This window comes from Delphinapterus leucas, chromosome 19 (assembly GCF_059928025.1).
Source record: "Delphinapterus leucas isolate spDelLeu-1000000601 "Yukka" chromosome 19, BTC_Dleu_Yukka2, whole genome shotgun sequence".
Lineage (NCBI taxonomy): Eukaryota > Metazoa > Chordata > Mammalia > Artiodactyla > Monodontidae > Delphinapterus > Delphinapterus leucas.
Window position 1 is genome coordinate 17570072 of NC_143147.1, and position 27043 is coordinate 17597114.

At 52.0% G+C, this 27043-nt stretch overlaps 1 protein-coding gene across 2 annotated transcripts in view; it reads left to right on the forward strand.

The window, feature by feature from the left end:
- The window catches only part of WSCD1 (WSC domain sialate O sulfotransferase 1), a 43980-nt gene extending 17003 nt beyond the window's left edge, over positions 1–26977 (forward strand). The window contains exons 5-10 of one of the 2 annotated variants that reach the window (XM_089900558.1): positions 4787–4795; positions 6518–6622; positions 9378–9537; positions 10245–10409; positions 12957–13157; positions 14569–26977. In XM_089900558.1, coding sequence (XP_089756684.1) covers positions 4787–4795; positions 6518–6622; positions 9378–9537; positions 10245–10409; positions 12957–13157; positions 14569–14921 — 993 coding nt within the window. In that variant the 3' untranslated portion in view covers positions 14922–26977. The remainder of the gene's footprint in view (positions 1–4786; positions 4796–6517; positions 6623–9377; positions 9538–10244; positions 10410–12956; positions 13158–14568) is intronic. The other variant, XM_022595647.3, reaches the window with a different exon arrangement.
- The last annotated feature ends 66 nt before the right edge of the window (positions 26978–27043 follow it).

Here is a 27043-nt window from a genome sequence, read left to right on the forward strand (position 1 = left end):
GGGTGTTCTCTGTGGATCCCTTTGGGAGACAGCAGTCCTCAGGGCCACCCCCAGAGATGCCTTGGCAAAACTGTGACTGAAGTCCACCTGTGACCTGGCTCTGGAATTAGGAATTCCAGGTAGGGCAAGGATGATGCCCCAGATGTCATGCTTGTAAGTAAAACCACCATCTGCCTGACAGAGTGAGCCGCTGGTTCCCAGAATGTCCGTTCCTCACTTCTCCCTCCTTCTGCTCTGCGGTTGTTGGTATGATTTGTACTCAGGCCTTCTGATGATCCCCGTCAGCTCTCAGGTTCCCAGTGGGAGCTAGGCTGGGACCCTGACCTCACTCTAGGGCAGGGTTGCTCATCCTTGCAGCTGTTGACATTTCGAGTTGGATAATTGTTTGGGGATGTGTCTGTACATTGTAGAATATTTAGCAGCATCCCTGGCCTCTACCCACTACATACCAGTAGTACTCCCCACTTAGCTGTGACAACCCAGACTGTCTCCAGACATAACCAGGGGTCCCCTCCAGGGGACCCACTGTCCCAGAGGGCCACCTGGCATGTGTTGGCTCAGCCATACCAGGCCCGGTTCACGTTCCCCACGCATCTGAATCCTGGTGATCGATTGTCTTTTACAACTATTTAGGGAGGATGAAGAAGCAAATTCCGCCTCCAGCGCTGAGGTCTGGTGGATACAGGATCAGTTGGAAGTTCAGCTGACCCAGGCCTGCAGAGGCCAGGGATCTATTTGCAGGAAAGGTCTTCCCTCTCCTCTCCTGGACGTTGAGGGTGAATGAGAGAGGTGAATTTGGAGATTTCTGGCTGTACTTTCCTGACCGACGTGCCAAGCACTTCCTCTCCGGAAAGGCGGGTGGCACCGAGGCTGCAGAGACGTCCCAGTGGCAGCTTCATCTCATCCTAATTTGGCTGCAAGACAAGCTCGGATGTCCCACGATGTGGGAGTGGTTGCATTATGCCACGGCCATACAGTGGACTATAATACAGCCATTGAAAATGTTTTCAATGACTTTTATGATGGAAAATGCTCACAGCAGACTGTTAAATGGGGCGGAGCTAAACCTGAGGGTGGGGACAACAGGCTTAATTAGGGCTGGCTGGGCAGAGGGGCCGGGAGCGGCAGATGCCAGAGGTGGGGCACGCAAGCAGGAAAAGACGGGGAGCCTTCTTTGTGCCGTGCCCCGATTTCGAGTACCATCTGAGATTTATTTGCGGCTCCCGATAAAAATCTCTACTGTTTTTTTGCTAGTTCGTTACAACGGATTTGGGGAGCTCCCAGAGTGTAGTTTGACAGGGAAAGAACATTTGGGGCCACGTCAGCATCTTAATGATCTGGCTCTCTGCCAGCGAGGGCGACTTGACCTGTGTAATGTGTTTTTAAACACAGTAAAATGATCTTGTCTAATTTTCTGCGATCGTGCTGGTGATGGAAGAAAACCTGCTCATTCTCTGGCCTCTAGATGTTATCACCTCCTTCATTGGAACAGAAGGTGAAAATGATCTTAGATGTTTGCACTGCTGCCCATTCGGATGGGGGTCGTTAATTTTGAAGCCCCGTATTGCTGTTCGAGTAGATAGGCCATTCGTGGGAGTGTGCCATTCCTGCGGCGGGACCGATGGGTGAAATCTGGTACCATCTGCAAATAGGTTACTAACGTGTGAAGCTTCGGCTATTACACCTTGTGATCTGAGGTTTGCTCTCCCAGCAACTGCTAGTGGTCCTACCGAGAAAGGCATCGCAGGGAGAGAGGTGTTAGCCTTTCTGCCTGCCCTCTTTTAGCCTCTTTGGGGTGTATACGTTCTTCATACAGAATAGTTATCACCTGGATGTTTTCCCATCGACATTTCTTCTGAGGTTTTTCCTTTGTCCGTTTAAAGGAGGCGCTAACCCAGCTGCCTGTGCGCATTAACGCGGAGCCGGTGGCTCTGGCCACGCCCCCTTGCATCCCGATAGATGCAGTCCATCCTGCGTGGGTCTGGGGTTTGCGAATTACTACCTCTGTCTGCTGTCTGGGGCTCCAGTCTGCGGAGAGCCATCGCCCAAGGGGACATCCCCTAGGGGCCCCTGGAGACACTCTGACATTTAGCTCAAAGTTATCCTGAGGCAGCACCTTTGAGGCTGGACACGTGGAAGAGGGCTGGTGAGTTAGCTCTTCCTGTGGAGAAGAGTGAATACGGAGAGATGGCCTAATGCCCCCACCCCATGCCTTTGGCCTCCTCCGGACTCGGACCAGCCAACTTGCTGAGGGTCTCTGAAAGGCCCCGTAATAGTATAGCTTGAACTGCACTTGTCCACTTACGTGTGGATTTTTTTTCAATAAATTCGTACCACAGTATGTATCATCAGCCATTGGCTGAATCCACGAACACGGAACCACAGCCTTGAGGATCCACGGATTTGGGTATCTGTGCCAGGTCCTGGAACCCATCCCCTGCAGATACCAAGAGATGAGAGTATTTCATTGCATCCTAAAATCCCCCTTACAGCTGGAGAAATCAAGACTCAAGCCGTCTAAATTTAAACTCACACCAGAGCCCTTAATCGTTAAGCTGTGCCCCTTTTACAGAGGATAAAACCAAGGCTCACAGCTGCCTGGTAGCTTGTCGACAGTCACACAAATGAGATTCAAAGCCCGGGATTCCTGACGACAGGCCTCAATCTGGGTCCACCTCCCGTAGCTGCCCGTCCAAACCACACAGCCCTGTACCTGCAGTCAGATAAGAGGGAAACATGCTCTCAGTTACAGGATCAGCGGACGGGTTTGCATTCAAACTGACATTCGCCGGAAAGCAAGAGTCGGTCCTTTCATCCCCATCCGCACATCCCCCTTCGTGGGCCTCTCCTCTCCTTTCTGTGTCTTGAATGTTCCCCAGTTATGCCTCTGGAGGCAAGAGACTGGTCAGAGGCAACCTCCATGCCGGTTCCTGAATTTCGTCACAAACCCACCGCATTCACGTTTTTGCCTCCCAGGGGCTGAGTGTGGTGTGTGGCAAAGCCCCGGACTGGGAGTCCGGAAGGCTGGCTTCTGCTCCCACACACCCTGATGGTCTGAGGTCGTGGGCTGCTTGCCGCCGGCCTCCAAGCCTCAGCTTCGCCTTCTGAAACCAGAAGTTCTCATCTCGGAAGTTTTGGTAATTCTGTGTAATCCTGGAGATCCTGAGAAAGGTGCCCAAGGAGGAGCGAGGATAGAGAAGAGGAGACCCCAGTGGGGGTACTTCTTGAGGCCTCGCTCCTTGCCTGTTGCAATGTCCGATCCTTGACCCCTTGGCCACGGCCAAGCCTTGGTGTGTGGATCCCTGCCGCCTGGAGAGCCCAGCCCTGGCTGTATCGTGACCCGGCTCCAGGCTGAATGCCCAGACATACTGCAGACCCAGTCCCCACCTGAGCCCCCATCCTGGACACCCAGGCTCAGGCTGTAGAGAAAGTACTGGGATCAGGGTGTGCACCCACCCTGCCCTCGGAACTCCTCATCTGTTCGAAGCAGTATCACATCTGTGTTCCTGTTCTGCCTAGTCTTGGTTCATTGTCTCCTCTGCTCTCTCTCTGTGCTTTCGCTCTTGCTTTTGTTCTCTCTCTCTCTCTCTCTCTCTCTCTCTCTCTCCCTGCAGCTTGACGTGGAGGTGCCGGGGAGCAGCAAGGTTGGCAGAGAGATAAGATTCATCAATATTTAATTTTTAAGAAAATCATGTCTTAGAAATCCCCAAGGGGCTGAAAATTGTTCTGTGTTTTCAGAATCCAATGATGTTGCTGAAGAGGTTATGTTGTAAATAAAACCACATTACTGTCCGCAGCTCTCCCGTTGCTCTGCAAACACCCGGGAACTTGACAGTTTAATCCACTCAAGGAAGCAGAAAGGTTCGGGTCACTGGTGGGGGCAGCCTGGCCCCACAGCCCTGGGATACAGGATCGTGAGGCATCGACATCAGCCATTACCTCCGGGGAGGGAGACAGACCCAGCCTGCCCTGAGCAGACTTTTTTTTTTTTTTAAACTGTGTTGGTGAAATGTTCTTGTCTGAACAGGAATCTCAGGATGGCGGAGTCCCCTGGGGTTCCTGTTGTCAGGGAGGGTTTGCTTAGATGGAGCAGGCTTTCTTCTCTTTACTCATGGCACAAGTGACCAACAGAAGGCTCATGTCCAAGTCTGTTGCCAACAACTCTGGGGGGAGTTGGGATCTGGAAAGGACATTCATTCATTCATTCATTCATTCGTTGGTTCATCCATCCAACATCCATTAAGCATCCACCATGTTCTAGACTTTGTTCCAGGTACTGAGAATGCATCAAAGCACACCAGACACACAAAACTCCCGCTTATATTCTTGTGGGTAAAGACAGATAGTAAACCAGGTAAAATATATCGTATGTTGAATGGTGACAAGCACCGTGGAGAAAAATGAAGCAGGAACCTTACATATTTACCCGTTGGAAATGAAGATGTGTATCCACTGAAAGTCTTGCCCAAGAATGTGCATAGCAGCATTATTCGTAATAGGTAAAAACTGAAAACAGCCCAGGGATCCATCAAGTGAAGGAGTCCACAAATTGTTATGTCCACACACGGAATGATACTCAGCGATAAAAAGCAACAGTCCACTGCCAGACAAAACAACATGGGTGGACTTAACAAATATTTTTCTGAAAGAAACCAGACTCACAGAAATATGTGCTGAGTGATTCTATGTATAGGCCATTCTAGAATAGACAAAACTCATCTGTGATGATGGAAGTCAGAATAGGGGTTGCTTTGGGGGAGGGGGGTATGACTGGGAAGGGACCGAGGAAACTGGTGTGAGGGAAATGCTGTGTATCCTGCTAGGCATTCATCAAAACAGACTGGGTGGTACATTCAGGGTCAGAGTGTTCCATCGAGGTAAGTTATACCACTGAAACAAAAGTAGAAAACACAGCAAGGGATTGGGTGTATCGGTGATAGCAGGAGGGATGTTGCAACGGGTGGCCAGGGAAGGCCTCACAGAAGAGGTCTTGCAGAAGGTGAGGGAGAAAACCATGAGGGTATCTGGGGGGCTTCCCTGGTGGCACAGTGGTTAAGAATCCACCTGCCAATGCAGGGGACACGGGTTCGAGCCCTGGTCCGGGAAGATCCCACATGCTGCGGAGCAACTAAGCCCATGCACCACAACTGCTGAGCCTGTGTTCTAGAGCCCACGAGCCACAACTATGGAGCCCGCATGCCTAGAGCCCGTGCTCCGCAACAAGAGAAGACACTGCAATGAGAAGCCCACACTCCGCAACGAAGAGTAGCCCCTGCTCGCCGCAACTAGAGAAAGCCCGCGTGCAGCAACGAAGACCCAATGCAGCCAAAAAAAAAATAATTAATTAATTAATTAAAAAAAAGAAAGCCGTGAGGGTATCTGGGAAAGGACATTCCAGGCAGCGGGCACAGCAAGTGCAAAGGCCCTGAGGTGGGAGCGAGACTGCAGTGGCCAAGGACTGGTAAGAAAGCTAGTGTTAGTTTGCTCGGCCTGTCATAACAAATTCCCACAGACTGCTGGGTGGCTTAAACAATAGAAATTTATTTTCTCTCAGTTATGGAGGCTAGAAGTCCAAGATCAAAGTGTTGGCACGGTTGGTTTCTTCTGAGGCCTGTCTCTCTGGCTTGACAATGGCCTTCTCCTCCATCTCTGTGTGTCTGGGTCCTAATCTCTTCTCATAACGACACCAGTCAGATTCGATGGGGGCCCATCCTAATGGCCCCAGTTTAACTTAATTGCCTCTTTAAAGGCCCTGTCTCCAAATACAGTCATATTCCGAAGTGCTGGGGGTTAAGGCATCAACATATGAATTTTAGGGGACACAATTCAGCCCGTAACAGCCAGCGTGGATAGAAGTGTGGGAGACACAGACGTAGACAGCTGCGTGCTCTCTGCTACCGCCGTGGTACCCAGGCCGCTTGTTCCCTCTGCTCGCTGTGATGAAGGTATTGAGCTGGGACGAGACGGGATGAGGGCTTTTCGGGAGAGGATGGATAGCAGTGGGAGAGGCCAGAGGTTGCAGTTCTTGTGACGGCTTTTCACTAACATCAGCAGGAGAACTTGCTTCCAGAACGCCAACGACATTCTGATTGAGGTCAGGACACAGATTCGCTTTCTGTTGAGAAATGACATGGGGGCCCCAGGGTGGGTGGAGTCTAGCCAGAGGTACTGATGGGGTTTGTCCAGCCTTTTGTCCCCTCACTCCAAGCCCAGCGGCCCCAGCTGCCTGTGCTGGACATCACCACAGCTCTGACAGTGACGGCAGCTGTGGCTGAGTGGGTCCTGGTTCCAGGGTTAGGGCCCCATTGTGGCCACTGAGCCCTCAAAGCAATTCTTTTCTTTTTTTTAATATATTTTTTAAATGTATTTTTTGGCTGCATTGGGTCTTCGTTGCTGTGCACAGGCTTTCTCTAGTTGCAGTGAGCAGGGGCTACTCTTCGTTGCGGTGCACGGGCTTCTCATTGCGGTGGCTTCTCTTGTTGCAGTGCACAGGCTCTAGGCGCGCAGGCTTCAGTAGTTGTGGCTCGCAGGCTCAGTAGTTGTGGCGCATGGGCTTAGTTGCTCCGCGGCATGTGGGATCTTCCCGGACCAGGGATCAAACCCGTGTCCCCTGCATTGGCAGGCAGATTCTTAACCACTGAACCACCAGGGAAGTCCTAGCGATTCTTTTCTTTATGTGTCTGATCGAGATTAAGGATCACAAGTGCTGCTTGGGGGAGGGACTTCCAAGCTTTGCTTGATCCTGAGCTTTTGGGGCCTTGGAGGGGGAGCCAGAAAGAGGAATTTTAGGAACCAAACTCTCAGGTACTCTGCGTGTCAGGAGGGTGGTCTGGGGCCCGCCTCTAGTACAATTAAAGGTCTTAAGAATTAAGAGTAAGGGAGCCCTTACTATGTGCTGGGTCCTTTTCACGCATCATCCTCCCTTCACTCTCCCAGCACTCTATGGTGTGAATATTATTGCCCCCAGATGACAGATGAGACAGCCAGGACTTGGGGGGCAGGTAGTGATTGGTCCAAGGTCATACAGATATTCAGCCGTGGCCCCGGGATTCGAGTCCAGGTCTATTGGATTGTAAACCTGGTGCTTTTTCTCCTACCGGGTGCTTGCTCCCTGGTGCCTCTGGACATGAGCCCATGGACACCCAGAATGACTGCCTACCGCTAGCCCCCTGTCCTGGGAGAAATTTGCAACTCAAGCCTCGTCCAGGAAAGGCATGGGGGTAAATGTCCTAGTCTCACTGGCCCTCACGGTGGATCAGAGGGAGAGAAATGAGATCTTCCGACTCTTCCAGGCAGGACAACTCAAGCAATATGTCCATTTTACAGATGGAGAAACTAAGGTTCCAGAAGGGGAGGTGATTTGCTTATGGTCCCATAAATTTCTAATGCCAAAGTGAGAACTGAGCTCTGGAAGCAGATTTTGTGTGTGTGTGTGTGTGTGTCTGTGTCTGTGTCTGTGTGTCCGTGTGTGTGTATGTAGGGGTGTGTAGTGTAAGAATAGTGAAAGCATCCTCTCCTGTCCCCACATGGCAGCTCAGCCCTGAGAGAGGGATGTGCGGCTGGCAGAGGCAAAGCTGCCCCTGAGCCTCGATGAAGGGGGAGGGGGATGGGGAGGGGCCTTCGTGGGGGCTGTGAGGCCTCTGGGAGAGCATCCCACCTACACAGGAGAGCAGCCCTCCACCGGCGGCAGCCTCCCCTCCTACCTCCTAAGGGACCACCCGGCCCCAGGCCCTGCATCGCCCTCCCCTGGCTGGGACACCATCCACTGTCTTTTCTGAGTGCCGAGATCCCGGGCTCTGCCAAGCCACGCTCAGAAGACAGTATTGATTTTCCTTTATTTATTTATTTATGAGATTTTTTTTTGCTGTGGGCAAAAAATAAAAAGGTTTGTTCAGCGTTTCCCTTAGCAGCGAGAAGTTTTCTCTGCCCACTGCTTCCCTCGCCCCCAAGCACTCACCTGATTGACTCCTCTCCTCTCTCTGTGCTCCAGGGGGCCTTGCATCTCCTGTTTGCAAGATGCACGGAGAGGCAGAGTGGAGATGGGGCTGAGTGTCCTACCTGGTGCCTGGTACATAGTAGGTGCTCACGTAAAATGTTTGGGAGAGGTGAGTGGAGGAATTGCCCACCAGGGAAAGGAAGCCGAGGATGGCCTGCTCCTCTGTGAAGAAAGCACCTACTGTGTGCTGGGCCCAGTGCTGGGCAATTTGGACCTTTCTCATCTAGTTTTCACAACCGATGTGCAAGGTGGGTTTTATTCCCTTTGTTCAATGGTGAAATTCAGAAAGGTTCAAGGTTACCCAGGCTGTGAACCTGAATTCACATTCAGGCCTTCCCAATGCCAGCGCCCCAGCTCTTGCTGCTGTGCGGTGGGTGCAGCCTCCTCCCCAGAGGGAACCAAGAAAACACATGTAAAAAACCGCCAGGAATTGGCTTGGCCTTCTAACCCTGGCAGGGCCCCTCCGATTTAAGGAAGCCCCCATCAGCCTGATCACCTCGGAGTGGTCAAGGCCTGACCTTGCCCACCCCTCCTGTCCTGGAGAGATGCTGTGTGGGAATCTGTCACGGGCCCTGCACCCCACCCCGCAGCAGGACTGCAGAAGCAGGGGTTAGGTCTGTCTCTTTCCAGGGAGGGCTGGCGGGAATTCCAGACCTCACTGGGGGCTCACAGTCTGTTGGTTAAAGATGTTGAATGCTGAGCTGCCCTGGGTGGGCCTTTCTGTCCCATTCTAACCCAGACACATGTGGTTTCCCCACCTGGAATGCTGTTCCCTCCCCGGCACTCCTGACGACCCCCTAGATGTCTCCAAAATCCAGATCCAGTCCCCCCAGTGGAGTCACCCCTCTGTAGTAGCATCGGTGCTATCAACAGTGGACTTTTCTGGACTTCCCTGGTGGTCCAGTGATTAAGACTCCACTGCAGGGGGCACGGGTTTGATCCCTGGTCAGGGAAGTTCTGCATGTCGTGTGGTGTGGCAAAAAAAAAAAATTTATAAACACACACACACACACACACACATATATAAAGAATGGGTAATAGAAGAAGGTAGTTATAAATACCAGCTATGACTATGTGACCAGTTACATAAATAAAGACTGTAATTATCATAAAAAACAAAACCAAACAGACAAACAAACAAAAAACAGTAGACTCGTCACCGGCCAGGGATGAGCTGCTAGAGGGCAGAGGTCTTGTCTCATTGAGCTTTGTCTCCCCCTGGGTTTGGGCCCAGAGCCCAGCGCTGGAAGGATGGACAGACACCCCTGTAGATCCCATGCAGCTGGCAGGACATCCCCCGTGCTCACCCTGGTCCCTGAGCAGTGGGGACGTGGCCCCTGCATTCGCCCAAGATGCTTCTCTTTCTCTCCTTCCCTGGCAGGAGTTCCCCTTGGCCATCCTCAGGGGCTGGGAGTGCTACTGTGCTTACCCCACCCCCCAGTTCAACCTGCGGGATGCTGTGGACAGCTCGCTGTGTGGCCAGGAGTCTGAGGCCCAAAGGCTAGCGGAGTACTGTGAGGTCTACCAGACGCCCGTGCAGGGTGAGTTCTGCCCCGGAGGTGTACAGGCGTGCAGGGCCCTCCTCCTGTGTCTACCACTGGTTGTGGCACTTGGTCTGGGGATTTGGACTGAGTATGCGGTCCTGGGGCGGGGAAGGTGTCTTGGTGGGTGGTCCTATCTTGGGATAACGGGAACAGGAGGCCTCCACCATCCCTGGAGGCAGGACACAGGATGCGGGGCTCGGTTTGAAGAGCACCTGACCTTTATCTGAGTCTCTCTGGGGGTGAAGGTGGTTTGAGGATGAGCAGAGAGGCAGGGTCTAGAGGGATAGCAGTGGCAGGGCGGTGGAGCTGGGTGACATGGCAGCCCAATGGCCATGGGGGCCTCCCTGAGCCAGTCCAGGACCTGGGGACCAGTAAGTCACCCAGGCTGTGTGCCCAGGCTCCAGCATCTTCCTTGTGTGAGAAGCAGGTCTGCCCCAGCTGACCTTGGGAGTCTGCAGGACGCTGATTCCCACCAGACTGTTACACTGGGAGGTCTCGTCATCACTGGGGCTTTCTCTGGCCAGCCGTGGACCTGTGCAGCCAAGGTCCAGGTGGCAAATCCCTTCCCCTTTTTGGGCCTCAGTTTTCCCATTCATCTCCCAGTGGGAGTCGTGGGTTGGCATTTCCTATCTAGGGAAGTCTGAGAGAGAGTCTGGGAGTCGCAGTGGAGGTGGGTAACCCTGAGACGACTTCTGGACTTTCAGATACCCGGTGCACGGACCGGAGGTTCCTGCCCACCAAATCCAAAGTGTTCGTGGCTCTGTCAAGCTTCCCGGGAGCTGGGAACACATGGGCACGGCACCTCATCGAGCACGCCACCGGCTTCTACACAGGGAGCTACTACTTTGATGGAACTCTCTACAACAAAGGTTAGTGCAGGCTGCACGGCAGGGAGGAAGGCGGTTCCCAGCGCCCAGGCTGCAGCTTCTCCAGCCCAGGTCCTCCTTGGAGCACTGGAGCTGTGCTTCTCAAACTTGAACGTGCGTAAGTGTCACCTTGAGGGTTTATTAATTCAACATAGCTTCCTGGTTTGCATGCCCCCCCTCCACCAAGAGAGTGTGATTTAGTCGATCTGAGATGGGGCCTAGGAATTGGCATTTCTAACAAGCTCCTAGGTGGTGCTGACACAGCCAGCCCTAGGACCACACTTTGAGAGAAAATTCACAAGATCTGTTCTGGATTCAAAGGGAAAGCCTAGTAGCTTAGATTCCCTCTCTGTAAACATTTCTTGAGTTTTCCTTAATGTTTAGAACCCTCAATAATTAGGGGAAACTGACTTCATGTGTTCATTTCTTTTTTATTTTTTGAGGCAAGTGTAGCTTATCAAAACACGATTTTTTAAAACGAGGTCCAAATATCTTCAAGAGTTTCATGATTTCTAATATTTCTCTTGTAGAAATAAGAGGCCTCATTATGTCAAGTAAATGAACTTTAAAATGGCTCAAATCTGTGCACTGTTTAAGACTAAGAACCTCAGATAAGCCAAGTGGGATCTATATTTGGTGAAATATATTTCTCTGTTGTCAAGTGTTAACAACAGTTTCTCTGGGATTCTTAGAGTTTGGTTGAGGAAAAGAGGATACTATCTAACATCCTAGAGAAAACACAAACTTCCTGAGGTGGGCAGCGGGTTCTAGAATCACCCACAGCAATCTTGGTCTGGTTGGGAAAAAGCCAAGGGTGTGCATGTAATACAGTTTCATCACCCCTGGGAGTCTTGAGTGTTATGGCAGCTACAGGTGAAGTGACCAGATGAAGCACATGGACCTGCCCACTCCGGCCTAATCCCCTGGGAACCACCTAATGTGTACAGGCTGCAGCTACCCACCGTATTCATCTAGAAAGAAGGCCTTTACCTTATTCAAACAGCTGGCTGTCTCAGTCTACAAATGGCTAAGTGGCCCAATGGCTCGATAGCTGGGCATAATGATTGGGTCGACACTGCCTCAGAATGGCTTTAGAGATTCCCTGATGCATCTTTGAGCCTTACGAGATTGGTTAGATGTAGCCACTGACCTCAGAGCACTGTCAGAGCAGTCACACACGTACACACACACGTGCACACACGTGAAATTTGCAAGGAAGCTCCAATGCCAAAATGCCAAACTGTCACGGGTGAGCATGGTCTGAGTTATGTGGAAAAGTGGTACCTGTTGAAATAGGCCAAGGCAGTACAAAAGGCACCCTGGGCCGCAGGGTGTCAAAGACCAGATCTCATGTTTACTTGGCTCATGGTTTGACTCATTCTTTCCTGGAACTTCCCAGCTGTTTGACAGAATGAATCAAAGCAAAGACTTTTGGTGTTTGGCCCGTGGCAGAGATGAATTTGAAACGTGTTGAGTTTCAGCTGGTGACCCCAGACTTACAGACTCAAAGGACACTTGCATTTTCCAGGCATCAGAGACTTGCCGTAGATACAAATACTTCGCAACCATTCATGAAGGGGGGTGGGGGGTGGGACTCATTTATGTTTCCAAGAGCCCGAGGCAAGCTCATGGGCAATTTTCGAGCTTGTCGCTAGAGCTGGATGGCTTGGGCTACGTTGAGATGTGGCCAGGAGACCAGGTTCAGGGGACATCTTTCCAGGAAGCCTTCTGTGACATCCCACTACACTCCCAAACTAGTCCGCCTTACTCTTTGTTCCCATAAGCCCCTGTGCTCTGTATTACACTTGGGCTATCCCCCCACTAGACTGTAAGCTTAAAGACAGGGTCTGAGTTTTACCCCTTTGTCCCCAGTGTAAAGTCCAACACAGAACGGGCACACAATGATATTTGTTGATAAATGTGTGACTCTGTGTAGGGATGGGTAGAGTCTCCACGGATGCAAGACTGGAGCCCAGTTGTAGGACTGTGGCATAAGGTCAGAGGGTGGGGCCACAGCTGCTGACTGCCCTTCAGCCTGATGATGGGGATCCTGCCCCTTCTGTGGGGAGGCCTCGCAGGGACACACAAAGCCACGTGGAGAGAGCCCTGGCTCTGATGCTGTGGTGCTGTGTGATCTTGAGCCAGTCACACACCCACTCTGAGCCTCAGTCTCTTCATCTGGCTATGCCTGCCGCTGTGGTCAACTCAGGGTTATTTGCAACGCTCATGTGACACAGCCATGCAGATGCCCAAATGGATGCGTCTACAGTGTCTAGAGAGAGGGCATGATCGGGCTCTGCCTGCTGACTTCTGGGATCTACAGGAGGTGCCTTATCTTCTTTCTCTTGCAGACGCCATCTTTCCCCACTTAGATGCCTCCTGCCCTCACTGTCTCTTGGGCAGGGTCAGGCCCTATCGGCCATCCACAGGCCATCCCAGTGCCCTCGGCCGTGCCCCCAATGTCGGCTCTCCCTCAGGGGTGCAGGTTAGCGTTCAGACCTGTCTGCTGCCGTGGCAGCGGGGGCTCCACGATGCCTTTCTCCCGGGCAGGGTTCAAGGGCGAGAAGGACCACTGGAGGAGCCGGCGCACCATCTGCGTGAAGACCCACGAGAGTGGCAGGAGGGAGATTGAGATGTTCGACTCGGCCATCCTGCTGATCCGGAACCCATACAGGTCCCTGGTGGCTGAGTTCAACAGGAAATGTGCCGGGCATCTGGGCTACGCAGCTGACCGCAACTGGAAGAGCAAAGGTGAGCAGAAGGGGCCAGTGGGGTGGGGGAAACGGTTGCAACTTTATAAGTGGGGTCAGTCTGCAGATACACGCTTACTGAAGTCCTACTATGTGCCAGGCACTGGGCAAGGCGCCAGGATCCCAGGCTACAGGGGTCACAGTCTCTGCCCTCAAGGCACGAACAGTCTAGCCTTTGGGCAATGAATTAAAGAGACACAAGTCAGGATAGTGAGTGATATAAAATGAAGCCATCAGAAATACAGCTGTGTCCAGCAGTGTGGGTGGCACGATGAGACACGGGGCCTGAGGCTGGGCAGGCTTGTGCTTCCGTCCCCGTGTGACTCTGGATCAGCTGAGGCCGGTGGGTCTCCCCGCCTTTCCCTATCACCCTCCTTCTAGAGCAGCCCCCGTCAGCCATCCCTGCCCTCCTGCTGACTCCCCTTGAGGACGCAGGCAGGCTGAGCTCTGATCCCTCCTGGGTCTCTTACCAGCCCAGTGACCCCAGGCAAGCTGCAGACCTTGTCTTCTGAGCCTCGGTTTTCTCACCGTAAAAACAAGGGTGGTCCCATCTCATAGGGTCGTTGTGAAGGTTAGAGAAAGCGGATGCTTCCCACAGCATTTTAGGTGTCTTAATAGCCCAATTATGGAAGCGATTTTTGTTGGGGTGATTCTTGACATTTGCACCCTTCTCCCCACTTAAAAAAAAGACCCACCGAATTTCTAAATTTGCTGAAAACAAACCTCATGGAGCAGATCACCTGCCAGAGATTGCAGCGGCCCCGTCTGTGGCCTCCTTGTACGTCACTGGTTACACCGGCGATTGCACCCACAAGACACAAGAAGCGTCAGTTAGGCACCCCATTCACGTAGCTGTGTAGGAGGCCCTGGGACAGGAAATCCGGCCTGCACAGCGTCTTCACCTGACTAGGAGGCACAGAAGCTGCCCCCCCCCACTGCTCGGCCCCCATTACCCAGACTGGATGCGCAGAGCTGCCAGGGCAACATCAAGGTGAACCGAGGGTCATCTCGACAGAGAGGCCCTGCCTCGGTCGTCTTTAACTCCACTGTGTCCCATAGGCCCGAGACCCCGGGCTCTCGCCACGCAGGGACAGTCCCAGAGGGCGAGGTCCACCAGAGAGAGAACCAGTTCTTGGAACGCACAGTCCCCGTTCGTCTTAACTTGGTGTGTTTCCAAGGAAACTGCTGGGGGAGGGTGGACCTGAGGTCACAGCTCCCAGGCGGGCTTGCAGCGCTTCAGAGCCCAGCCTGATAGTAACCCTCCCCTACACGAGGTCACCAAGAGGGCCTTCCTCCGTGGGAGATCGGGTAGGTCGCCCTGGGTGGTGGACGATGGCGCATCCTGGCCCCCAGGAGGCCAGCAGCCCCACCGGGCCCGGGCCCTGACACGGCGCCCCTTCTCTCGCACCCAGAGTGGCCGGACTTTGTCAACAGCTACGCGTCGTGGTGGTCCTCGCACGTGCTGGACTGGCTCAGGTACGGCAAGCGGCTGCTGGTGGTGCACTACGAAGAGCTGCGGCGCAGCCTGGTGCCCACGCTGCGGGAGGTGGTGGCCTTCCTCAACGTGTCCGTGAGCGAGGAGCGCCTGCTCTGCGTGGAGAGCAACAAGGAGGGGAGCTTCCGGCGGCGCGGCCGGCGCCCGCACGACCTCGAGCCCTTCACCCCCGCGATGAAGGACCTGATCAACGGCTACATCCGGACGGTGGACCGGGCCCTGCGTGACCACAACTGGGCCGGGCTGCCCCGGGAGTACGTGCCCAGATGATAGGCCCCGGCCCGCTCTGCCCACCCCGCTGGGAGCCGGCCACCCCCGCCAGGCTACGCACGTGCTCCAACGCTCGGGTGCCCCCCTGGGATGCTCGGGTGCCGATGCCACCTGCAGGGAGGTTCCCCACCCGCCCCCAGGGCTGCCTGCCTCCCGCACGGGGAGACTGGACGTGAGCCCCGGCCAGGCGGACCCGATGTCACAGGATGGACGCGAGGGGACACGCACTCCTAGCCAGACCCGCTTAGACCTGCCACTCACTGCTCACGGCGCCCTAACGCGCCTACGCCACCACCCCGGCTGTGCCGGACACTCCCAGACTTGCAGACGCGAACGTTGATGCAGGCGTGTGGCGTCTGCACGTTCCTAGGGGCTGCCTGTCCGTCTCTCCCACACACTGACACACACGTGCACCCTGGGCTCTCGGAGGCCCCGGGCTTCCTGTTTCCAGCCCAGTGCAGGCTTGCTGCTCAGGGGCTTTGACTGGGGGATACTGGGCTGGGCGAGCTTAGTGCTCTGAGGACCCGGGAGCCCGGCCTGGAGATGGGCTCACAGCCTGTGCCCGCCGGGCCGGGCAGCCCTGACCGTGCACCTGCATCCCACAGTGTGTGTGGTGCGATGACCGGGCCCCGCCAGCTCTGCGGCCCTGCCTCTCCCTTCACTGGGGGTGGGCTGGTGGCACCACGGGTGGAGCGGAGCTGCCCACACAAACCCCGCACCTCAGGACCGGCCACAAGTTCTGTGCACCCCCGACCCCCCCGTCCAAAATCAGCACTCCCTGGAGTGGGCGCCTCCTTGCCTGGCTTCTTTCTCTGACTGTCCCCATAACGCTGGGGACTCGGGCCATGTCCCAGAAGCAGGGTGTGGGGGCGAGGAGACAGCAGGGCAGGGAAGGGGCTGGGCCTCCAGGGGAGCCCTAGACCTGGGGGCCCCGTACACCAGCAATGCCAGCAGAAGGGGGCTTGGGGTGGGCATGGGCAGACCCGGGAGGGATGAGTCTTGGGTGCCACTGGGGCTGGTTGTCCCCCCTATCTTGACGGGCCCCTGCTCTCCACGGGGTCGCCCCTGGGTTCATGAGGAAGGGGGGTGGCATGGCCTGTCAACCAGGCTGCAGCTCCTGTCTGACCCCCACTGGCCCAGCCCTCTCTGTCTCTCTGTTATTCACCCACCACTTCCTGTCACTGGGCCTCTTTGTCACCCCCTCTGTCTCTGTTTTCTGTGAAGCTGTCTTTCCCACTCGTTCATCCAAGAAGGGGAAGGGAACTCCCGGGCACTGACGCCTGCTGCTGTGTACAAGCCTACGGGCCTCCTGAGAAGGTGGATTCATAAGGTCCCCTCCCCTCACTGTCTAGTGGGGATTGGGGAGGGGTTGTCACAAATGGGAGTGAGAAACCCAGTGACAGAGGAGTGTGCGTGCTGTGCGGGCTCCCAGGGGGTCAGGGAATGCATCACAGCGGCTTTGAGCTGGTCTTGAGGAACCTGTAGGAATTATTCCAGCCACGCAGAGGGGAAGGGTAATCGAGGCAGAGGGAACGGCATGTACAAAGGCTCAGAGGCTTGGAAAACCCTTGTATGCTTTGCAGAAGAGGTGAGTGGGTGTGGGGCATGTGTCTGTCCGAGTCTGTGCAGCAGGAGGACGGGAGTGGGTGGGCGAAGACAGAGGAGGGGACACAGAGAGGGACCCTCCTTGCAGCCACGTAGTGCTCAGCCTGGCCTCTTCCGCTGCGGAGCACAGGCTCCGGACGCGCAGGCCCAGCGGCCATGGCTCACGGGACCAGCCGCTCCGCGGCACGTGGGATCTTCCCGGACCGGGGCACGAACCCTCGTCCCCTGCATCGGCAGGCGGACTCTCAACCACTGCGCCACCAGGGAAGCCCACTAATTACCTCCTTGGGTTGCCCTTTGCTACATGTCTTGGGCTCAGAAATGAGGCTGCGGACACCAGGGGGCTCAGGTCTGGAGGGTGGGGTTGAGCCCAGGAGCACAGCCCAGGACAGCTGAGACCCAAGGCGGGCTGTGGAGAGCTCGGCTGCGCTCTGACCCCTGCGAGGGAGGAATGTGGGCGGCCATGAGCTTGGGCAGCCCCTGAGCCCCTCTGCAGCTTCTCCAGGCCTGCGCTGGGCCCGCTGGTCTGACCTCTACGTCAGCAGGAGAAAAGGGGGTGAGGGGTTTGGGAGAGCCGGGCGTGGGTATGTCAGACCCTCTGCTCCCTGGCTGGCAGTGGGAGCTGGGGGGCGCTCCCAGTGGGGAAGGCAGGGCCCAGAGGCCTGGCAGACCTGCCCTTCTTCAGAGGGAAGCCTCCCACGCCTTCGGTTTTGCCAGTGAATGGCCTTGAGGATCTGTTCCTGGTGGCCTCCAAGCTCTTCCTGAGGCTCCCCCAAAGCCACACCGATGCCGACGCTGTTTTAGATCCTCCTAAAGCATCACTCAGCTCAGCTCAAAGCTGGAAACACCAGGGTCTTTATAAACAATTATTGGTACAGCATGGCTCGGCGGCCAAGTCTGTGACGGCCCCTGATGAGGTCATTCTCCTGAGTTGTAGGTGTAACTGAAACCCACCAGGAGCTTCCCCACTGCCTTGGAAGGGGGGCCAGGGGATACCTGCATCCCAGAGCAAACCTAAAGCCTCATAGGAGACCGTAGCACTGAGTGATGGAGAATAGGGAAGCTGGCCTCCTCTGGAGACTGGCGTCCTGGCCACCCAGACGACCTCCAGGGAGGAGGCTCATATGCCAAGGAGTCTGTGAAGGGCAGTGGAGTAGCTGAAGGACCGACCAGGACTGCAGCCAGGGCCTGGGCCCCTGGGCTTCCCGCATCACCCCAGGGGGTCAGGAGAACAGCGGCACCGGCTCGTTCTTCCTGGAAGATGAGTCCGTTCCCTGCTGCCAGGTACGCAGAAACCTCCTCTCCTTCCAGGTGGAGGGCCACCTGCTCAAACGGCCTTGTAGTTTCCTTTGCACCTTAGCCAGGCACGCAGATGAGAGGAATGATGGGATCAGGGTGCATCCAGGTCGTGTTGAGCCAGTCCACCCAGCAAGGCACCTGACCCCTGGCACGCGCTCCCAGACACTGGGTGAGGAGGTGCTAAGGCCCTGTGTGAGGAGGTGCTAAGGCCCTGTGTGTGGAGGTGCTAAGCCCCTGTGTGTGGATGGTTCTCGGCAGCTGCCGCCCAGGTCCTGAGAAACAAAGGAAAGGAATTTGTCCTTTTGGGAAAGTCCACTTGTCTCTCTCCACGTTAGGTCTCATCTATAGCTCTTAGCTTCTCCATAAAGAGGATACTGTCCCAACCAGCCACAGAGTAAAAGAGGCTCTGTATTTAGAAGCGTGACAAATGCATCAGGAACCAATCAGACCAGAACAGGAAAACCCTGTCTACAGATTCCAACTTTAATAGTAAGGCTGTGGAGTTACACAAACCTGTGTTAAAACATGTAATTCTCATGGGTTTCACCTCCCCTTGTGGATCAATTTGGAAAAACCAAAATATATAATTTTAAAAAACTGAAACTCATTCTGATAATCCCAGCGATGTGTAAATGAGAGAGAAGAATAGACAGGCTTCCAAACCCTGGTTAGAAAGCTGCTTAATTATGTGAGCATCTTATAATGAAGTCTCTTACAGCTAAAATTAGATTTTGAGTGCATGAATATGCGATAATGTTTGCATACCATGATGCATTTTTTTCCCTTAAAAGTAGCAGAAGCTACTTGGTTCTTAGGGGGTCCCAAGAGGGGAGATGGAAGTGCTGGGATTTATCTTTGTGGTTGCAAGAATTCTTGGGGCTGAAGTTTGATTTCTGTTGGCTGGAAATTTGTTGGAGGTGTTTAAAATGTGATGCCTCCGAAGTAGTTCATTAGCGTTTAGGGAGAAATTGATTGGTCTGAACCCACGTTGATGACCACTCAGTATTTGCCGAGTTGGCCTGAACAAGGTTGTTGGTTGCATCCCCAATGTTCATTCCCCCATTTCCTTTCCCAGCAGACCCTGATGTCTTTTGGCAGGGGCGGGTTATGATCTGCTGGAGCTGTCTCTACCGTCACTTCTGGGGTGGGGTGCGTGACCTAGACTGAGCCCACACCACCCCCCATCTCTCTGGCTACACTGATGTGTTCAGGTATGGTCATATGAGCTAAGGCAATGGAACCAGATGGAATTTCAAGACTTTTTCTGGGAATGTTTTTATGCACTCTGCTGGATGTGAACAAGGAAGTAGGTAATCCTGGGTCTTGATGGCACCTGTCTTGCGATCCTGGGGCAGGAACCACTCCCAGCATGAAGCTGATAACTGAAGGGAGAGTCAGGAGGGAAGGAAACCAGGTCCTTGGTGACACTGTTAAGTACAGGATCTAGCTTTGCCTGTGATTGGCCCTGCCCGTGGATGGTTTTGTTACATGAGCCAACATAGTCCCTTTATTGTTTAAGTTGGGTTGAGTCTGGTTTCTGTTACTTACAACCCAGAGCTGTGTACAAAGGGCTTGGGTTGAGAGGCCCTGGGGTTCTGACATTCTCTGTCTCTATGGCTGAAGTAGATAAAGACGGAGGCTCAGACAAGAATGAGCTGTCAGATTAGGAAGTTGCTTTTTACAGGAATGGGGGGTGGGTGTGAAATCCTCAGTAGGAAGCTGTGCTCTGTCAGCCAGGACAAGTAGCATCTTTAAGTCAGTACATTATGGGGTCACCTGCATATCCGGAGAAAATCATTCCTCTTGATTGCCCAGCCCACACTAGAAGTTGTCTCCTTTAATCCTTAACCAATGCTATGTGATTATCTCCACTTGACAGATGAGAGGACTGGGATAGTAATCTGTGATGATTATAAAACCGTGGTCCTGTTCTATTTACCATAACTCCTTTCATGGAGAATATGATGTCGTGTTGGAAGGAATGCTTTGACAAGTTACTTGGATTGAGCGTGAGACCCCCTCTGAGGGACATGTTCAGGTAACAGCTGATGGGCAGTAAACTGGAGGCAGTAAACTGGAGGAGGGTAGGTATGCGTAGCCCTGCCGCTTCGGTTTTGCTGAGTTGGACACGCAAGCTTGGGGCAAAGCAGAATCGTTGCCATTGGTGGAGAGGTGGGATGATGCCACTGAGAGGTCCCCTCCTCTGTTTTCACCTCTTTAACCCTACTGTGTGCTAAAAATTGGAGGGACAAAGGGAGTTATATGTGGCCCTTATCTTCAAACTCTCCGTGGAAAGTCTGACCACAATACAGTGTGCAGGACAGAGGTCCAGACAATATGTAGAGGGAGTCCAGAGTCCCAGGAGATCGACGTGAGTATATTTGTCCCCAGTACTCCCTTTTGAGACTGATGATCGATTTGGGGCCCTCCTGAGAACGTCTACTATGCAGAAGCATTGCAGAAATCTGGGTCCCTGCCATGGGAAGTACGAGCATATCTACCCAGATAACAAACATAATTGCTTATATAAAATGAGGAATCTTGATAACAAAAATGAAAACAATTCCAGTTTGGGGTTTTTAAAAAAAAAAAACATATGAAAACAATTCCAGTTGATGCTGGATGCGTAAGCATGAGCTGAATGAATGAACTTTCCAAGGCGTCTTCGGTACCTGCGATATTCTTTTCAGGTTGAGACAGATCCATGGCTTGATGATGTAGCTGGTGATGATCAATTACAGTAAACAGTGTTCTTACAGGTCAGAAAGTGTCACAGATGTCACCCCACATGTGCCTCAGTGAGGTGGACATTATTTCCGTTTGCGGGGGAGAAAAATTTAGTTTCTGAGACTGAGTTGCCCAAAGTTCAAATCCTTTATTTTACAGATAAGAAAAATGAGACTGGGAATGGGAACGGGTTTCCTACGAGGTTCGGCTGTGAGAATGGGTGGGGGAACTAGGGCTGGAATGTGGGCTCCCTCCCCAAAACCACCTGACTGCCCCCGTACTGCATCCCCATCACTCTTCAACAAGTTGCTGAAAATGAGGCAGGTGTGCACGTTCAGCTCATTTGGAAGCGACTCCATTCGTTTCACTGCCAATTCTTTGCCAAGATACTTTTTGGTGGGCACCTGAGTTCAATGTTAAGGGCCATTTATCAAGCATCCCCAGTACTTGAAAATCTGCTCAGAGCAGCACTTTTCAAAGGACTGGGGTTAAAGAGAGGCACCGTAATTGGCACAAGATAGGAGCCCAGAGTTTTCGTGCTAAGTTACCAGCACCCGAGGCAACAGAAAGGCCCTGCTCCTCCAAGATATTAATAGACAGGCATCTTTGGTGGACTGGAGCCCAGCAGTCTGTGTGTTTATGTATATGTGTTTGTGCAGGTGTGCGCTCCAGTTGCTGACAAACAGCTACCCCTTTGAATCACATGCCAGCCATCCTGACCGTATACAAGTGACAAGAGCCTGGATACCTGAGAAGCCAGTCTTCGTCAGGTCTCCTCCAGAATGGAAAAGAGGAAAAATGAAATCCTCTTAACATCAAATAATTTTTGTTTATTCCTTCCATTCTTCTCTTTTTTTAATTTGATAATCAATTCACCAACATTTTTTCGTTCACTTGAAAGGCTATATTTATGTATTTTTTCACTGGCTTTTAAACCAGTGAAGACAGGAACAGTATCTATCTTTGTAACCTCAGCCCTTAGCCCATGACCTGATATGTGAGAGGCACAGGAAACATTAGTGGAAGGAAGGAGGATGCATGAAAATCTTAAATCGCCTGGCTTGTAAAGTTTCCAGGAAAGTAACATCTTCCTGGAAAATAATACCTTTTTCTTCCTATTTGTGAGCTGAGGAGATGTTGCTGAGACACTTGGTGAATTTTTCCATCCCCTGTTTTTTGAGACGCCTGGGGACTGGGTTGATCTATAAGCATTCAGTGCCAGAGGTAAAAAAGTGAAGAAATATGGCAGCCCCCAAATTCCACTGGAGAGTTGTTTTGAACTGTTGCATAAGTTATCAGTCACCCATCTGCTCCTGACTCATAGAGAAGAACAGGAGACAAATTGGCAGGATTCTTGTCAAAATCTCTTCCCTGGATGTTCAGGTAAATGGTCTAATGGTGTCATCCCCACCTTTGCTCCCCATGGGAGCCTCCACTGCCGATGGACGACATTCTTGTTTGCCTTGGGACAGGTAGCTTCTCTACCTCCTCCAGATCTGCAGCTCATTCCTTAAAGTTAATCATTAAACCTCTAGCAAAACTTTTTTCTTCTAAATAAAAACCTCCTTTCTATAGGAAGCTCCAAGGTGTAGCACACAGAACACCCCCTTCACCCTTCCTTTTTCTCCCGAGAGCAACAGAAGAGGAAGAGTGTGTTTGGATGGGTGGCAAGAGAGGGAAGGATGGAGGGGATATCCTCCCTGGACCGACTCCCATGTCCTGGCTCAGGCAGGAAATGAGGAAGGTTTCTCTCCCTGCCCCACTTCCCAAGTTAGGTGAGGTAGAGCCTTTCTCTCTATGAGATGGCGCAAGGGTGAGAAATGCAGAGACAGAGCAAGGAGAGTCTGCCTCCTAGGCAGCCTGGAGCTCCTTGACCCAGCAGCCTTACAGAGTCTAAAGCTCACTGTATCCATTATCCATCAGCATGTGACAAATTACCACCAAATTTAGGCATAGCTTAGAGCCACAACTTTAGAGAAACATTCATTAACTAAGAGTTCCTCTGGGTCAGGAATCCAGGCCCTGCTTAACGGAGCTCTGCCACTCAAGGACTCTCATGAGGCTGCAACCAAGAAGTTGGCTGGGCTGCAGTCTCTTCTGAGGGTTCAGCTGGGACAGGACTCAGTTCCAAGCTCCTTCATGTCGTCATTGGCAGAATTCAGTTTCCCACGGGCCATTGGACCGAGGACCTCCGTTTCTCACTGGCTGTCGGCCAGAGGCCACACTTGGCTCCTTGCCATGTGAGCTTCTCCGTAAGGCTTGATTCATCAGAGTAAGAATGTGAGAAGACCTAAAGAGAGTGTGAACAAGAGAGAAGCCACAGTTTTTTGTAACCTAATCTTGGAAATCACATCCCATCACTTTGACTGTATTGTATGTGTTAGAAGCAAGTCAGAAGGTTCAGCCTACATCCAGGGGAGGGGAGTATATAGGGGCATGAATACCAAAAGGTGAGATCATTTGGGAGCCGTTTCGTAGCTGCCCACCAACTCCAGCGGAGGACCTTCGACCGTTGAGTCAGTCCCTTCACAGTCTGCCCCGCGGCTGCTTCCGCTGGGTGTCTCCGCGGCACAGAGCCACACCACAGCCCTCAGCACCCTCCGTAATGCTTCCCTAGACCCACAGGCTGGCGGGGCTCCTGCCTACATCACTGTTAACGGCGAGGGCTCGTTTCCTGCCGTCTCCTCCCTTATAATCACAGGTATCACTTCTTGATACCCAGGAGAACTGTCCTGGTCCCCACATTCAGCCTGGCAGGGAAACAACAAGTCAGGAAAACTCTGGCCAGACATCCTAACGGGATGGCCCACTCCTTGGGCTCACCCGTGAAACCAGCTCTTAGCATAATCCATTACTGCCTGTTCCGCCCAGGCTTCCCCTGTTCCACGGCCACATTAATCTCCATCAGATAATTAAGGGCTTGGCTTTCCATGAGAGGCCTTAAATGTCACCTTTCTGCCACCCAATGCGTCTTTGAATGACACAGACGCTAATGAGATGTTCAAATATAGAAGGCTGAATGACTCCTTGCCTTCATTGTGACATTTATTCAGCCGGAGTGATCTGACTACCCCACTACATTACTTATAATCTTCCCCTGACCTTGGGTGGTGGAGTGTAATCTTTAAGGAAACTACCCATTTATTCTCCCTCACCTTATTAGCATTTAATCACTAGGACACATTTTCAGATGTACCAAGCATGTTAGTATTATAATTCAATTTTCCCTTCCAATGGCCCAGTAGCCAAGGACAGTGGGACCATCTCGGGCACCACTGAGTTCTGACTGAGGAAGCATCCTGGACCTGACTTCGTCTCCTGCCCCTCAGAGCACCAAGCAGGGCTTATCCAACCATGGCTGCCCCGTCCAAGGACCCTCTGCCCAGACCTCTCTCTGTCTTTCTCATCACTGGGCTGAGGCTGTTTTGCTGCTCAGGGTCAGGCCAAGTCATGGGGCCAGGAAGAGGGTGCCGGATGCAAAGGATGCCAGCAAACCCTCAGATCTGACAGCTGCACTGGGCAGTGGATTCCGAAAGTGAAACGTTTTATGCAGATTTTTGATTGCAGAAGAACAACAGATGGAAATAAGCCAGAGATGCGCTCAGCTATTCTCACTCCTTCAAACACCCACATGCTGTTTCTGTGAATTACTCTGCCATTTCCCCACAGGAATGCCCTGTCTGATACCTCTTGCGTGTCCTAACCCCATAGGTCACTGAGCTAGTCCTCGGATGTGGAGAATAAGACAACTCTGAGGAGAGGAAAGCTCACCAGACCTGGGATCCGCAGAATTTGGGCTCCAGAACTGTCTGGGCCACTAATCACCCATGCATCTGTGGAAGATTCCGTCCCCTTCTCTATCACTCAAACATGGCGGTGGAGGTGACATCTGGGTTTAACCTCACGACCTTGTCTTCCCAGCCACAGTTCACTGGGACTCTCTAACCTGAGCTGGGGTGATCCTATTCTCTCTTTTGGTCACTTGGACTTGGGCCTGAGAGACACCAGCCTGTCTGCCAGGTGTGTGAAATGAAACCACGGGAGCGTGGGGTCCATGGAGCATGGGCACCAGTATGCACGAGGTCTCTGCAGAGGGAACAATGGGTGATGTCATTGTCCTGGGAGAAGGAGAACCTAGGAGTAAATACCCCAGAGGGAGACGAGACAGTAGCTGTTAATATTAAGGTTAAATGAAAACCAAAACACAAGACAAAAGTTATGCACCTAATCCAATCACTACCCTCATTTGTCCATATAGTTTTCTAGTCCCTTGTCATATGCTAGTTTAATTTTTTACCTATGTGAGCTATTGTAGACTTTTACTTTCCTCTTTATTTAGCATTATATTACGAACATTTTCCCATTTTGCTATAGTCTTTTTTATATCTTCCCCCCCCCCCGCCAATTTCCTTTCTTTTCAAACCTTCCTGTCCTGTCCCCAATATAGTCCCAATAGTGACAGCCTGGTGTAATCCATTCACACCCTTCTCTATATTCCTATGAATATGTAAAAGCATGTGTGTGTGTGTCTCTATACCTATATCCATACATCTATATCCATGAACATAGTGCATCATTTAGTGGAAGATAAAAAGGAAGAGCAATCTGCATTGCATAATCACATTTTTGCAAAATCAAACGATGGCCCCCAAAGTTCAATTTCACTCTTTTAGGAAGGTAGCATAATATTCTCTAGTAAGGATCTCCAAAACAGGGTGCATACACCCCATTGGCACAAGGAAAAACTATTCAAAGTTTTATCTCTCTTTATTTTTATCTCACCTTTTTAAAATTTCTATTTTGTATTTGTTTATCCTACACTTAAGATACTCATACATGCAAATAAATATCCATATTTGAGAGGTGCATGCTATCACTAAATGAGCAATCAAAAATACTTAGAGGGCTTCCCTGGTGGCGCAGTGGTTGAGGGTCCGCCTGCCGATGCAGGGGACACGGGTTCGTGCCCTGGTCCGGGAAGGTCCCACATGCCGCGGAGCGGCTGGGCCCGTGGGCCGTGGCCACTGGGCCTGCGCGTCCGGAGCCTGTGCTCCACAGCGGGAGAGGCCACAACAGTGAGAGGCCCGCATACCGCAAACAAAAACAAAAACAAAGACAAAAACAAACAAACAAAAATACTTAGAGACCACCAGTCTACAGAATCAGAGAACAATTTATTCACACATTGCCCTTTTGATGGATATCCAGGCAATTTCTAGTTAGGGCCACTACAAACTATGCTGAAAAAAGCATCACTCTACATATGCATTTCTATACGAGTGCTTTTAGATCTATAGGACAGATTCCCAAAAGTTAAATTGCTGATTCAAAGGGTGTGTGTACTTATAATTTTAATCAATACTGGTGGCCTGCTCTCAAAAAAGTCTGTAACAATTCATATTCCCATCAGCAATGTATAAAATGCTTATTCCCCTGCGTCTTCATGGACTTTGGGAATTATCAGTCTTTCTCACGTTTGCCAGTCCAGTGGATGGGTTGAGAAATGGCGTCCAATCTTTAACGGCCCATTACGTATAGGTGAGGGCATTGGACGAGATGACCTCGAAGCTCCTTCCAGCTCAAGTGTCCATGCTTCTCTAATTATCTGTTTTCAGAGCTTACCTGCTCCAGGTGTGTCTCTAGTCCCCACTGCCTAGCCGTTTGTGAATCCCAGAGACACCTATGGAACAGTTGCTAGAAACCAATGAATCCAGGACTAGAAAGAAAGCTAGCTGAATGCCGTCCAGAGGGTCATCTTGACAATACTGTTCAGCTTGTAAAAACCAACTAGGCTAAATCCCTGCAATTTCATCCAGAACAAATACTAAAAAGCAGTGTGTACTATTTCTAGGATGAGCATATTCATAGTAAATAGTTTAAGATCAATGGCTGCACAAAATGGTTTTCCTTGGAGTTTCATTTTTCAAATGGCTTTGTATTAAAAGTGAAATTTCAATAAATATTCATGGGGAAATTCATTGATGTGTTTTACCATTTACAGCTAAAATGTGTAAGGTTCTGGGGGAAAAAAAAGATGTATGATGTGTATTTTACCCTCTTAAGAGAAAAGTGGTGAAAAAATGCATGATATGCTTTTGTCTTCTCTGACCATAAACCCTCCAAGGCAGACAGCTGTGCTTTCCCACTCATGCTACTCTCCAGCCAGTCCTGGGGCAGTTTGCAGCCTGGGCAGAGAGGAACTGCAAGAAGACCTGACAGAGGAAGGGGTGGTGGAAAGTGGGGAAGGCCTGTGTGCTGAGTCTTTTCAAAGTTCCCCAAAGCCCCTTTTAACATCTACCATTTGATGAGCACTTACTGCATACCTGGCGTGTGCTTAAAACTTCCCGTACATTCTCCCACTGAGTCCTTACCACGACCTTGTGAAATGGTCACCATGATTCCCATTTTACAGATGAGGAAACTGAGCCTTGGCAAAGTTAAGCAATTTGTCTCCATGGTCACACAGCTAGTTAAGTGGCAGAATGAGGATT